Genomic DNA, 15607 nt, shown 5'->3' with positions numbered 1-15607 from the left:
CAGCCCGGCTCTGACCTGCTGAGAGGTTTCTGCACACGGAGAGCACAGAGGAACTTCAGCCCGGCTCTGACCTGCTGAGAGGTTTCTGCACACAGAGAGCACAGAGGAACATCAGCCCGGCTCTGACCTGCTGAGAGGTTTCTGCACACGGAGAGCACAGAGGAACTTCAGCCCGGCTCTGACCTGCTGAGAGGTTTCTACACACGGAGAGCACAGAGGAACTTCAGCCCGGCTCAGACCTGCTGAGAGGTTTCTACACACGGAGAGCACAGAGGAACTTCAGCCCGGCTCAGACCTGCTGAGAGGTTTCTACACACGGAGAGCACAGAGGAACTTCAGAGGAACCTCAGCCCGGCTCAGACCTGCTGAGAGGTTTCTACACACGGAGAGCACAGAGGAACTTCAGCCCGGCTCAGACCTGCTGAGAGGTTTCTACACACGGAGAGGACAGAGGAACTTCAGCCCGGCTCTGACCTGCTGAGAGGTTTCTACACACGGAGAGCACAGAGGAACTTCAGCCCGGCTCTGACCTGCTGAGAGGTTTCTGCACACGGAGAGCACAGAGGAACTTCAGCCCGGCTCTGACCTGCTGAGAGGTTTCTGCACACAGAGAGCACAGAGGAACATCAGCCCGGCTCTGACCTGCTGAGAGGTTTCTGCACACGGAGAGCACAGAGGAACTTCAGCCCGGCTCTGACCTGCTGAGAGGTTTCTACACACGGAGAGCACAGAGGAACTTCAGCCCGGCTCAGACCTGCTGAGAGGTTTCTACACACGGAGAGCACAGAGGAACTTCAGCCCGGCTCTGACCTGCTGAGAGGTTTCTACACACGGAGAGCACAGAGGAACTTCAGCCCGGCTCAGACCTGCTGAGAGGTTTCTACACACGGAGAGCACAGAGGAACTTCAGAGGAACCTCAGCCCGGCTCAGACCTGCTGAGAGGTTTCTACACACGGAGAGCACAGAGGAACGCTTGATTTTGATATTGATAAAGTCTAAGTAATGGATACCTGGAAAATAACTGGAGAAAATGTTCGGTAACGCTTCAGAAAACATCCCGTGTTCCAGGTGTAACACGGGGTAACGAGAAAGTAATTACACATGTAAGTACAGGAGCTCTTACAAGTGTAACTACGTGTCAAGGTGTAGTAAAGATATTTAAAGAGCAGTTAATGGTGCTAAGCTAACATACAGTTGTGGCAAAAGGGAATGTGGTTTTATAAATTGCTTTAACCCCTTAACTCCCACCTGAACGGCCACTTTTCAAACCTCCTGTGACCATATTTGGAAACAGGGAAAATGTTGTGTGACCCTGCGGGGTTTTAATAAAGTCTCCATCGCGTCTTCAAAGCACGTCCAGCTGCTCCGTGTGCAGGTCAGTCCCACGCCTCAAAATAACTCCTCCCATCAGCGCGAGCGTCTCGTCTTCTCTCGGGTCAGTCTCATGATCGATCACAAACACAAACGCTCCGTCTAAACTCGCCTTTTACACAAGATAACAACAAATAATCCGGTCCGCGGTAAAAACGAAACAGAAACCTGCAGTGACACTGATGTCAAAGCTCCGCTAACAGCAACGAAACACTTCCTGTTGTCCCGACAAAATAAAAGGCGTCCATGTTCCAGCCGCTGGGAGAGCGCACTACAAAAGGTTAATATCAAGCATTGGCTTAAATGACTTGAATTGAGGAAATGTTTCTTGTTTTTGTCGGTTTTCACTCATTTAGACACTTTTCCTGATCGGACCGAGTTTCCTTTGCTTGTTTGAGGACATTTCAGACCAGTTCTAGGGTAAATCTCGCTTGAAATAAGAAAGTAATATTGCCAATGAGATAAGAACAATTTTCTTTCCCCTTTGGCAAAGAAAATGACCTGAAATAAGAACAAAATGTATTGAAACGAGTCAGAAACGTCTCAGAACAAGTGAAATAATCTGGGACAAATGCCCAACAACTTCTTAACTAGTCAAAACAGTTAAAATTTGGATTATTGTGCTCAAATTGAGATGTTTATACTGATCTAGTTAATTACTTTTAGCAGTGTTGAAATGTTAATGAATAAATGAACCTAATACTTTTGGTGCAAATGGACACAAATCTCGTTTTTCTTCGTTTTCCTGGTCGTCCGTTTTGCTCAAATAGAAATAAAGGCCTGTCTCTAATTGTGGCCTGGTTCCAATAAAGGCCTGGTCCTGATGCCCTTGAGTAAATAAAGACCCCGGACTATATTAGAGCATTTACGGTATAAAAAAATAAAGAACAATCAATAAAAATGCCTGGGCTCATGTCTTCACTTTGTCCTGCAACATTAAAATGTAACACAAAACCACATTGTTCTGTTTCATTCAGATTGTATTGGCGGTTTTGTTATGTTTGAATGACGTCTCTTTTAAATTAAATAAATAAAAAAATGAATACCTTGACACGCAGTTACACTTTGTTCTGCCTTGTTACACATGTAAGAGTGCACTACAAAAAGTTAATATCAAGCATTGGCTTAAATGATTTAAACTGAGGAAATATATTTTGTTTTTAGGGGTTTTCACTCATTCAGACATTTTTCCTGATCGGACCGAGTTTCCTTTGCTTGTTTGAGGACATTTCAGACCAGTTCTCGGGTAAATCTCGCTTGAAATAAGAAAGTAAAACTGCCAATGGGACAAGACCATTTTTTCTTTCCCCATTGGCAAAGAAAATGACCTGAAATAAATGTGAAATGTATTGAAACGAGTCAGAAACATCTCAGAACAAGTGAAATAATCTAGGTCAAAAGCCAAACTACAGCTTAACCAGTGAAAAAAACTGAAATGTGGATTATTATGCTCAAATTGAGACTCTAAACCCATCTTCTCGTTACCCCGTATTACACCTGGAACGCGGGCTGTTTTCTAAAACGTTACCGAATGTTCTTGGTTGAGCTGGAAGTTCAGAGGTTTATGAATGTATTATTGTTTGTACTGATGTGCTCATGTTCCAGTTCCACTCAAAGGAAGTGGAACATGATGAAGTGCTGATCAGGACATGACGGGTTCCTCTCTCTGCTCCTTTTCATTTTTTTTTTTTCATCAATTTTTTGTCTTTTTTTGGCTGTTTTTTGTCACATTTTTGTAATTTTTTGGTATTTTTTTGTCACATTTTTGTCAGTTTTTCATCATTTTTTGTCAGTTTTTTGTCTAATTTTTTTTTTATATTTTTATCATTTTTTTATTTCATTTTTTGTCAATTTTTCATCAAATTTTTGTCATTTTTTTTGTCACATTTTGTTACATTTTTGTCACATTTTCGTCATTTTTTCATCATTTTTTTGTCTAATTTTTTTTTTCAAATTTGTATCAATTTTTTTTCTTTTTTTGTCATTTTTTTCATTTTTTTCATCAATTTTTTGTCATTTTTTTGTCACATTTTTTTAAAATTTTTTCATCAATTTTGTCAGTTTTTTGTCTTATTTTTTTCCAATTTTTTTCCAATTTTTTTCCAATTTTTTTGTAATTTTTTGGTCAAATTTTCATCACATTTCCATCATTGTTTTCGTCTCAGTTTTGTTGCTTTTCATTCATGATGAAGTGCTGATCAGGACATGACAGGTTCCTCTCTCTGCTCCTTTTCATTTTTTTTTTTTCATCAATTTTTTGTCTTTTTTTGGCTGTTTTTTGTCACATTTTTGTAATTTTTTGGTAATTTTTTGTCACATTTTTGTCAGTTTTTCATCATTTTTTGTCAGTTTTTTGTCTAATTTGTTTTAAATATTTTTATCATTTTTTTTTCATTTTTTGTCAATTTTTCATCAAATTTTTGTCATTTTTTTTGTCACATTTTGTTACATTTTTGTCACATTTTCGTCATTTTTTCATCATTTTTTTGTCTAATTTTTTTTTTCAAATTTGTATCAATTTTTTTTCTTTTTTTGTCATTTTTTTCATTTTTTTCATCAATTTTTTGTCATTTTTTTGTCACATTTTTTTTTTATTTTTTCATCAATTTTGTCAGTTTTTTGTCTTATTTTTTTCCAATTTTTTTCCAATTTTTTTCCAATTTTTGTAATTTTTTTGTAATTTTTTGGTCAAATTTTCATCACATTTCCATCATTGTTTTCGTCTCAGTTTTGTTGCTTTTCATTCATGATGAAGTGCTGATCAGGACATGACAGGTTCCTCTCTCTGCTCCTTTTCATTCATGTGTTAAACGCTGTTGTTAATGTGTTTAAAGCAGAGTTCCCGCTCTCCTCTGACCTCCAGCAGTCGGTCTCCCGCCTTCAGCCGCCCGTCCTGGATGGCGGCGCCGCGGGGCAGGATGTTCTTCACGTAGATGGGGGCGGAGCCTCCGACCGGGACGTCCCTGGAGGTGATGCTGAAGCCCAGACCCTCAGGACCTGCGAACAACGAGAGGAACAGACTTCAGAAACATGTGTCTGCGTGATGTAAGAGCGAGAAACCGCCACGCTCACGCCGGCGTGTGGGAGGCGAGCGGCGTGATGCAAGAACCTGGCTTCAGATGCAAGGACCTGGCTTCAGCTGCAAGAACCTGGCTTCAGCAGGTAGAGAAGCACTTCAGTCTGACACGGAAGCTGCTCCTCTGGCCTCCCCCATTAGTGTGTGTTCACAGGAGACCACCACACAGGAGACCACCACACAGGAGACCACCACACAGGAGACCACCACACAGTCAACAAGTTTAACCTCTTAACTCCCGCCTGAACCGAGAGCATCTTTTTCCTCACGTCATCAGATCTTTTTTCCATCATGTTTTTGTTGGGTATTTAACTCATTTTTGTAGCTTTTTTTTTTTTTTTTTGTCATTTGTTGTCACATTTTTGTCATTTTTTCATCCATTTTTTGACAATTTATTTTGTATTTTTTTGTCTCATTTTTGTAATTTTTTTGTCAAATTTTTATCACACTTTTGTCATATTTTTGTCCTTTTTTCATCAATTTTTTGTCTGTTTTTGGCTCTTTTTTGTCAAATTTTTGTAATTTTTTGTAATTTTTTGTCACATTTTTGTCAGTTTTTTGTCTAATTTTTTTTTTTAATTTTTATCATTTTTTTTCATTTTTTGTCAATTTTTCATCAAATTTTTGTCATTTTTTTGTTATTTTGTTACATTTTTGTCACATTTTCATCATTTTTTTGTCTAATTTTTTTTTCAATTTTTTTTCTTTTTTTTGGTCATTTTTTTCAATTTTTTCATCAATTTTTTGTCATTTTTGTCACATTTTTTTCCATTTTTTCATCAATTTTTTCATCAATTTTGTCAGTTTTTGGTCTAATTTTTTTTTCAATTTTTGACTTTTTTTTGGTCATTTTTGTCACATTTTTGTCATTTTTTTTTATTTTTCATCAATTTTTTGCCATTTTTTTGTCACATTTTTGTAATTTTTTGGTCAAATTTTCATCACATTTCCATCATTGTTTTCATCTGTTTTGTTGCTATTTTCACAGCTTTTTTCCAGAAGCTTTTGAATTGGGGTAAAGTCAAACTGGAGAAAAGGTGCTCGGTTCAGGTGGGAGTTAAGGGGTTAAAGCAGGTCTTTGTCCTTTCCCCTCCTGGAATCGTTCCCACAGGAGTCCTGGCACCGGCTGTGTGGATGCAGAGGAAGCACTTATCTGTTTCCCTGAAGCTTCCGCCTCCTAATCCTCTGCCGTGATGAGGCAATCAGCGCCTCACCGTCCTCCGGTAAACACCTCCAACGCTCTCAACTAACACGACCACAGGAGCAACTTCTGCCTCTAAACCAGGGCTTCTCTGACCAAACATCTACAAGGACCACATGAGACTTTATTCATGAGTTAAATATGTTTAAATCCACTGGGCAAAACTCTTCATTCTAAAACCGTCTTTCCTCCCCTGGGCTCGGCCACGCCCGCGAGAACAACGCAGAGCTGTATCTATTAGAGATAAACTAAATATTTAAACAGCACGAGGCTGAAAACACGCAGCTGCTGGACGATCACATATGAAACACTTCAGTCAGGACGTGAATACTTCTGTGTTTGCAGATGTGGCTGACGTTCATTTAAGAAATGTTAACCTCTTTCCACCCGCCTAAAGTGCATTCTCTTTGCCATTGTCGTCACTTTTTATTTCCCTTATGTGTTTCTGTCACTTATTGTGCTTTGTCACTATTACTTTTTTGCTGCTCTTTTGTCTTTTTTTGCTGGATTTTTGTCACTTTTTTGTCTTTTTGTCTACTGAATTTTTGTCATTTTTTGCTGGATTTTTGTCTTTTTTCGGCTGTATTTTTGTCTTTTTTTAAATGGATTTTTGTCATTTTTTTGATGGATTTTTGTCATTTTTTTGATGGATTTTTGTCTTTTTTCGGTTGTATTTTTGTCTTTTTTTAAATGGATTTTTGTCATTTTTTTGATGGATTTTTGTCACTTTTTTGCTGGATTTTTGTCATTTTTTTTTATGGATTTTTGTCTTTCTTTGTCTTTTTTTCTGCTGAATTTTTGACATTTTTTTGCTGGATTTTTGTCTTTTTTCGGCTGTATTTTTGTCTTTTTTTAAATGGATTTTTGTCATTTTTTTGATGGATTTTTGTCTTTTTTCGGTTGTATTTTTGTCTTTTTTTAAATGGATTTTTGTCATTTTTTTGATGGATTTTTGTCACTTTTTTGCTGGATTTTTGTCATTTTTTTTTATGGATTTTTGTCTTTCTTTGTCTTTTTTTCTGCTGAATTTTTGACATTTTTTTGCTGGATTTTTGTCTTTTTTCGGCTGTATTTTTGTCTTTTTTTAAATGGATTTTTGTCATTTTTTTGATGGATTTTTGTCTTTTTTTTGATAGATTTTTGTCATTTTTTTGATGGATTTTTGTCATTTTTTTGATGGATTTTTGTCATTTTTTTGATGGATTTTTGTCTTTTTTTTTTATGGATTTTTGTCTTTTTTTTTTATGGATTTTTGTATTTTTTTTGATGGATTTTTGTATTTTTTTGATGGATTTTTGTCTTTTTTTTTTGCTGGATTTTTGTCATTTTTTTGATGGATTTTTGTCTTTTTTTTAATGGATTTTTGTATTTTTTTTTTATGGATTTTTGTATTTTTTTGATGGATTTTTGTATTTTTTTTGATGGATTTTTGTCATTTTTTTGATGGATTTTTGTCTTTTTTTTATGGATTTTTGTATTTTTTTTTATGGATTTTTGTATTTTTTTTGATGGATTTTTGTCTTTTTTTTTGCTGGATTTTTGACATTTTTTTGATGGATTTTTGTCTTTTTTTTAATGGATTTTTGTCTTTTTTTGATGGATTTTTGTCATTTTTTTGATGGGTTTTTGACTTTTTTTGATGTATTTTTGTCATTTTTTTTCCTGATTTTTTAGGGTTTTTTTCTGATTTTTTGTCTTTTTTTGATGGATTTTTGTCTTTTTTTTTGCTGGATTTTTGTCATTTTTTCTGCTGAATTTTTGACATTTTTTTGATGGATTTTTGTCATTTTTTGCTGCTCTTTTGTCACTTTTCTGTTGTGTTTTCATCTATTTTGTCGCTTTATTTGGTCACTTTTAAGCGTTTTTTTTGTGTTGTTTACATCCTCATTTTCTCTTGCTGTTTTGCAGAAGCTTTTAGATTTGGAGAATTTGGAGAAAACATGTTCAGGTGGGAGTTAAGAGGTCAAGAGGTTAAAATAATGACACAAAATCAACTCACTTTTATCAGACTTTTCTGGACGTTTGAAAATCACGTAAATAATGTGGACAGGAAGTAGTTTTACCTCACACTGGTGACCGAGCCTGACATGCCGGCCTATTGTCCTCTTTCACATATACCTCAGATATAAAGACGTGTGTATGGCTGGTTAACAGGAAGTGTTAGAGGATAATATTCATCACACTGGCTCCAGCTGTACAGTCGGACTGTCTCTGTCAGAGCCTTGACTGTGGTGCTTGACCCTCTATGATAAAGAGAGGTTTAATGTGATCCTCTAACAGGAAGTCAGGCCAAAAACATTCCGTTCACACAGTGTCGTAAGACGATAATGATGTCGGCCAATTAGGTTGATTAGGTCGAGTAATGACGCCGTTATATCCGTATAGCCAGACCTTTGTGTTCGTCCTGTTACAGCTGAACAGTTTTATGATGATGCAGTGCAGATGGTAGCAATATCAGCTCTCTACAAGCAGGAAGACAGCGACAACGACGCCAATATAAAGGTCTGGCGATAATGATGTTTCGCTGGCGCTCTTTTTTAAAATGACAATAACGATGACGAGATAAACGCAGCTTTTTGACTAAAACAGGACGAGATGTTTAAGAGTTTACGTTTAAATGTGAGATGGGCTCGTGATGGAGCGAGAGGACACACCTCTCACGCTTCCCTCCTCTCACTTTAACCTCTTAACTCCCGCCTGAACCCAGAGGATCTTTTTCCTCACGCCATCACATTTTTTTTCCATCATTTTTTTGTTGGGTATTCAACTCATTTATGGTGGTCAACTTTGTACCTTTTTTGTCATTTTCTTTTATTAAATTTTTGTAATTTTTTTGTAATTTTTTTGTCAAATTTTTATCATATTTTTGTCTTTTTTTGCAACGTTTTTGTCAGTTTTTGTCATTTTTTAATCAATTTTTTGTCATTTTTTTTGGTCATTTTTTCGTTATTTTTTTATTACATTTTTGTCATTTTTATCACATTTTTTTGTCTTTTTTTGTCAATTTTTAATCAATTTTGTGTCATTTTTTTGGTCATTTTTTGTCAATATTTGTCATTTTTTTGTCATTTTTTCGTTATTTTTTTATTACATTTTTGTCACATTTTTGTCATTTTTTGTCAAATGTTTATCATATTTTTGTATTTTTAGTAACATTTTATATCATTTTTTCGTCATTTTTTAAATCAATTTTTTGTCACATTTTTGCCACATTTTCATCCATTTTTCGTCACTTTTGTGTCAATGTTTTCTCACTTTTTTTGTCACATTTCCATCGTTGTTTTCGTCTCAGTTTTGTTTTCCCAGAAGCTTTTGGATTGGGGTAAAGCCAAACTGGAGAAAATGTGCTCGGTTCAGGTGGGAGTTAAGGACGTTTGTTTATCTGGAGAATAATGAATAACTCAAAGACAGCTCTAAACTATTAAACATTTCCTGTTTGTATCTGAAGACCCTCAGACCTGCCCAGACCCTCAGACCTGCCCAGACCCTCAGACCTGCCCAGGCCCAGGAAATAGAAGCCAAAGCCTGAACGCAGAAAGACAAAATGGAAGTTTGAGCTTCAGACGCCACTCACAGCGATGGCGGCGGCGGCGGCGGCGGCGGCGGCGGCGGCGTCGTGGGAAAGAGCCACTCGGGAGACGCTAATCCAGGAGAGTCTGGAAACATGAGTGCCATGCTGACGTTGTGACAGAGGCGCTCCCTGGAGACCGGCTTCCTGGGGATTTACCTTCATCATTGTCAGATTACACTCACTCTTGAAGAATGGCGCAGACAATATGGAAAATGTAATCCGACGTGGTGAAGAAGAGCCGCGTAAAGCTTCACAAAGAGAATCCCTCGTGGGCGGATTTCATAAATGTTAGATTATCGTGTAAGACAACTGAAAGATGCCACGTCTCTCTGATAATTACAGACGAAACAAGGACCAAACCAGGGACTAATCCAGGATTTAACTGGACTAAACCAGGACTAAACTAAACCCCGGGTCTCGCCTGAACAGACTTTCCCTTTGCTCTGTTCTGAAGAAATCTCAAACCCAGAGGTGTAAACAGCACCACAGTTTCATATCTGACAGTCCCTCTTTAACTTTTGAGTTTGGAGACTTCAGTCTGGTCATCGTCATGATTAACTTCCTCTCAGATAAATATGACTACAGCGCTTTACATCAAGGAAACACCCATTCAATCCCTCATTCAGACATCACTGAACACTGGAGGGTGAAGTCTTGCCCGAGGATACCACGACAGTGCACCTGCAGGAGCCGGGATTCGAACCCATGACCCACTCAACCATCTGCACCACACTACAAAAAGTAAATATCAAGCATTGGCTTAAATGACTTAAACTGAGGAAATGCATCTTGTTTTGAGGGGTTTTCACTCATTTAGACACTTTTCCTGATCTGATTGTTTTGCTAATATGATGACATTTCAGGCTGGTTTTGAGGTAAATATCGCTTGAAATAAGAAAGTAAAACTGCCAATGGGACAAGACCAATTTTCTTACCCCATTGGCAAAGAAACTTACTTGAAATAAATGTGAAATGTATTGAAACGAGTCAGAAACATCTCAGAGCAAGTGAAATAATCCAGGACAAATGCCCAACTACATTTTAACTAGTCAAAATAACCAAAATTAGGATTATTATGCTCAAATTGAGACTTCTAAACTAATCTAGAAAATTACTTTTTGCAGTCGCCTCGTTTACCTTTAACAAACAACTTCACGATAAGTGTTGTTGCAAAAGTATCGCAGTAGAGTCTCCATCATAGAGACAGATTCAGATTGTTGAGAAGATCTCACATGTGCACAGATCTGAGGCCTTCATGATGCTGAATGGAAGCGTTTTAGAGCATCATGTGACACATTCTGAATAAAGACACATCTGCGTATCGCGATACAGATGCTTCGCTGTGACACGTGCGATATATCGAGCTCGGCCGATGTCAGGCCCGTCTTAGACGATATCCACACGAACACACAACATTTCTAGTTTCAGAAACATTCTCTGTGAACACGGCTCAGTAAATGTGAGCATGACATTACAGTCATGTCTGTAAAACCGCTGCGATTCATCCACCAGGCCTGTGGAGGCGCTGTGACGCCAACACAGACGATAGAACACAATGTATGAGCAGGAAACCTTCGTGGAAACCGATTCATGGATTTAGGATCTACAGAAGAAACGAGGAGGAGGAGTTTATTCTTCAGACGTAACGGGACGAAAGCAGAAAAACTGTCCCAAAAACAAACTGAGCGGAGGCGAAACTCGGCCCTGTTTAAATCCTCGTCTCCTGTGGCTCGTGGGCCGCGGAGGAGCCTGAAGGGGCGGAGCTAAACTCACAGGTCAGTAGATTATGGATCACAGACTCTGGTGCTGTAACGATGGAGACACGTAAGCGGCGTTCTGAGATCTTTCCACTCTGGGACCGGGTTTGCAAAGCGTGAGTTACAGATAACGCAGGTTTGTGAGGAGGACACACTGGATCGATAAAGTATTTGTGCGTTTAGTCCTAAAGCACATTGTTTAAACTGCAGCTTCACTCTCACCAATGGGTTTTGTTGACGTCTCATCATTTTTATGCAAAAGCAAATCGGAAGCATTTCTACAGCGTGACTATCGCCGTGGAAACTGCCTGATATTTCTGTGACACGTCTTGTTTCTGTTCTCAGGTGAGCCGCCATGTTGGACGGACCGTGTGAGGAAGCAGATAAGCGTGTCGTCCGTCTGGTCAGGCCGGTCTGACCCGGGACTGACCGGGTTTGTCGCTCGTGTCTCTGTGACAGTGAGCACCATATGTCCACAGACCCGGCCAAACATCTCCAGTCACCAGCGCCAAACATCACAGATGGCTCCTGCATACATTACTTTCCATCAGGAGTCTTTCTGAGGCCGAAGCGTCGCTCAGGCGGAGCTGGAGCTGGACTCTCTGTGGTTATTTTCACAGGAGTCGTTTCCCCTGATCTTCAGATTCGTCTGGTTTCTGACAGACGGTGATTGGAAGTTTGTAAAAATCTCAATAATGGACAGAGCCAGGATTCAATGTATGGTTTGTTTGTAAAACCAGGCTCCGTTTTTTTTAACCTCTTAACTCCCGCCTGAACCGAGAGTATTTTCTCCAGTTCAGCTTTACCCAAATCCTGTAGGCCAGTGTAACACCTCATTTGAAAGATCTACAAAACTCATCTACATGGATCTTTTTCCTCACGTCATCAGATTTTCTTTTTTTTTTTTTTTTTTTGTCAAATTTTTGCCTTTTTTTTGTCACATTTTTTGTCATTTATTTTGTAGTTTTTTGTATTTTTCTTTGTCAATTTTTTGTTATTTAAAAAAAAAAGATATGTCATTTTTTGTCATTTTTTTGTCATTTTTTGTCACATTTTTGTCACATTTTTTGTCATTTTTTTGTATTTTTTTTTTAAAAAAATTGACAATTTTTTTGACAATTTTTTGTAGTTTTTTGTAGTTTTTTGTCTTTTTTTTGACAATTTTTTTTCTTTTTTTGTTCCATTCTTTGGTCACTTTTTGTAGTTTTTGTCTTTTTTTGGTCGAATTTTTGCCATTTTTTTGTCATTTTTTGTCACATTTTTGTCACATTTTTTGTCATTTTTTTGTATTTTTTTGTCCATTTTTTTGTCCATTTTTTTGTCACTTTTTTGTCTTTTTTTGTAAATTTTTAGTACATTTGTTGTCACTTTTTCGTCAATGTTTTCTCACTTTTTTCACATTTTCTCAGTTTTGTCGCTATTTTCACACCTTTTTTCCAGAAGCTTTTGGATTGGGGTAAAGCTGGAGAAAATGTGCTCAGTTCAGGTGGGAGAAACATGCAAACTCCCCACAGGGAATGGAACCCGTGACTCACCTTTCCGGAGCTGAATGTTGAGCCTGCGGCCGACCTTCTTGGCGAGCCCCGGCGGCTGATTGGCCGCCCGGTGGCCGGACGGGGGCTTGGCTGCGGAGACGGGCGGGGCGTGGGGGGGCGGGGCCTGGGGGCACGGCTCCGCCCGCTCCGGCGACGCGGCGCTCACGGAGTCCGGGCTGAAGCGGCCGTACGCGGCGTGGGAGGGGCCGAAGGGGGCGTGGTCCGAGGAGGCGGAGCCGGCGGAGGGGGGGTGGCGCTCGCCGTGGGACAGCTGCTCGTACTGGGACTTCACCGCCGACGGGACCACGTGGAACATGATGACGGGCGAGCGCATGGCCTGGCGGAACATGTTCTGAGCTCTGCGGGAGACGGGAGAGACGTTTAGCAAACACAGGGAGTTCACTCACATTTCACACTTTCAGATCAGGTTTTAAGTTGTTTTGTCACTGATCATGAAATGGTTTGGTTGATTCTCTTTTTTCACATCAACAGCCTGACAGGAAAAAGCTGAAATCGACCCTTTGGCGACAAAAACATGAAAAGACATTTGTACTTTTTTAACGACAAGACGAAAAGTCGGGTCTCCTGAGGAAAGAAGATCTGGTGCATTTCAAAATAAAATCTGTCTGTTCACGACTCATTACCATTACCGGTGACACGGGGGCAACTTCACTGGGGAGAGTCATTGTTCTGGCAAATACGGCTTTTGTTTACAAAAAAAACGAGTGGGACAAACCCGGACCTAATCAGGACCGAGCTCGGACCGTAGTTAACGTGAGCCGGGGGGTTATGCTGTGCTCCACTTGATTTCGCTCCAACCTGGACATTTCCACTTGAACGAGCACCAACTCTGTAATTCTGACTCGGAAACTCGGGACAGAATCACCCGAGGGGCTTTTAAAGACGGCTGTGCCCGACGTGTCAGGTGACAAATGTAAAGCTTCAATAAACCACATTACACCATGGTCTGGGTGAATACTGGATTCTGATTGGCTGGTGCATTATTACGTAGTCCGGTAGTTAAATCACTGGGATATCACTCCGCTGTCGCCATAGCAACGCATGACACAGCTGAACCAGATAAAGGCGTAATTAGTGACTGACAGGAACGTATGAGATGGATTTAGTGTTTGCTAAATGTTTGTAGAGGAGAGTGAGCAGCTAGGTTAGCTACTGTTAATAACATATGAGCTTTACATTTCTATTGGAAACGGTTAAGGCTATTCATCATTTTCAGGCGTACATAAAATGATCCTGCATTGAAGCATCTTTGTCTGGATTAGTAAAGTCAATCATAAAAGTTTGAGTTGGGGGGGCCCAGGTGTGAGCGACTCCACCGCAGCTGTTTCCATAAACAGTTGAGCTGGTTGAGCTAGCTAGCTTTAGCTTCAGGTTAAACCTTGTAAAAGGTAAATAACTCCTGCCCACGAGTGCCGCATATCGGTGTTTCCTTCCAGGGAAAAGTGTTTCCGGGTTAGTCCTGTTGTGTTGTGATTCTGTGCTGATGTTGTGTCGTTGAGCCTGACTGAGATCCTCGTAATAGCTGCGGAGAATGACTCGCTCTGAGACCAGCCTTCAGTGACCGGCTAATAACCCACACAAAATAGTCCCGTAGTCTGGCAGATTTAGTGAGTTTAGTCAATGAAAAACACATTTATTATAAATGTTAGGTTTGTGGGACCCTGGTATAAGCGGATTAAACAACGAGGAGCCGCGTTAGACGTTAGAATGCAGGAGGAACAACACTGTGTCGGGCATTAGAACCGTCTAACGCGGCTCAGAGGTGTTTAATCCTTACTTATTTGGCAGATGTTTCCTAAATGTATTTGTTAAATGTCAAAGCGAAACGGATCAGCTTTTCTGCTCTGCTGCAAACGTCTCCACCAGCGAGCAATAATCTCAATATATTACCAGCCCGATATAACCTGAACTTTGACCTCGCTAAGGTGTGCTTTATTGTCCCTGTAGGGAAATCTGATTTTGACCCATCCTTCAATACCACTGAGGACGACCCGTGAGGAGCTGTGGGCGACATAATTCACCTCCTCCTCTTGTCCCTTTCCCACAGAGTGAAAGGGAAAAGATCTGATCTGTCTGGGATCCAGGAGCACATGTGCGAGCGGCCTGTGTTGCATCTGGAAAGATCAGATCCAGGCCCAGAGCGACACCAGTGTTTTCAGAGTAAGTGGTGAAAGCAGAGCGTGGTGTGAGTCCTTCATCAGAACCGGCACTCACGGCCCCGTGGTTTTTGCCGCACTGCAGTCCCTCTGTCTGTTCCAGAGCAGAGTCGGAGGGTTTCTCACACTCCAGCGGCGTCCACTGAACTGCACTGAGCACAGACTGCAACTGCGAGTCCAGACACTCTAACACGAGCCACTTAACGAGCCTCTGACTTCCCTTTGACAACCCCCCCCCCCCCCCCTCTCTCTCTCTGGCTGCTAAATTTACTCCTTCCTCCTACCTGGCCGTGTCTGACGTCTAAATGAAGGCCTGTCTCCTCCCGCCTCCTCTCTCCGAGCGTTTCCCCCCCGTCCTGCACAGTGAGCGTGAAAGCTGTCAGCGCCTCACACCCGCCGCCTTGTTAGCGCCACCTGTTCCTCCGCCTCAGCCCTGGGACCTCATTTGGGCCCGGGTCTGGACAGATGTGAGCGGGGATGAAGAGAGGCTCGGTCCCAGGCGGGTTGGAGAGTGGATTTTCCCAGCAGCGCCGGGGGCCGTGTCGGGGCGTACGGGGGATTAGCGGGACGGGGCATGTGCGGGAGGCGCCTCTCCGAGTGACGGACGTGAGCCACTGCTGAGGCGCAGACGTGTTAAAAAGGCCGATCCGTCACGCGCCTCATCGCCCCCCGAGCCGGGACGGGACCAGAGGAGACTCGTTTAGGAGGTCGAGGTCTTCATGATGGGAGAATGTCTGAGCTAAAAGGAGCTCTCATCTAAACCAGTTCCTTTATATAATACAGAAATGTCTTCAATAATGAGTTTAACCCCTTAACTCCCGCCTGAACCGAGCACATTTTCTCCAGTTCGGCTTTACCCCAATCCAAAAGCTTCTGGAAAAAAGCTGTGAAAATAGCAACAAAACTGAGACGAAAACA

General features: G+C 40.7%; 1 protein-coding gene across 1 annotated transcript in view; it reads right to left on the bottom strand.

Annotated features, from left to right (window-relative positions):
- LOC306966772 (partitioning defective 3 homolog) overlaps positions 1–15607 on the bottom strand; it is a gene marked incomplete at both ends in the record, with an annotated part of 118324 nt that overhangs the window by 88432 nt on the left and 14285 nt on the right. The window contains 2 exons of the mRNA XM_079561590.1: positions 4230–4369; positions 12513–12871. Of these exons, the coding sequence (XP_079417716.1) occupies positions 4230–4369; positions 12513–12871 (499 nt within the window). The remainder of the gene's footprint in view (positions 1–4229; positions 4370–12512; positions 12872–15607) is intronic.

Source organism: Gobius niger, assembly GCF_951799975.1.
Source record: "Gobius niger genome assembly, chromosome: 8".
Taxonomy (NCBI): Eukaryota; Metazoa; Chordata; class Actinopteri; order Gobiiformes; family Gobiidae; genus Gobius; species Gobius niger.
The sequence above is the reverse complement of the archived record's forward strand: the minus strand, read 5'-3'. Positions and strand labels throughout refer to the sequence as shown.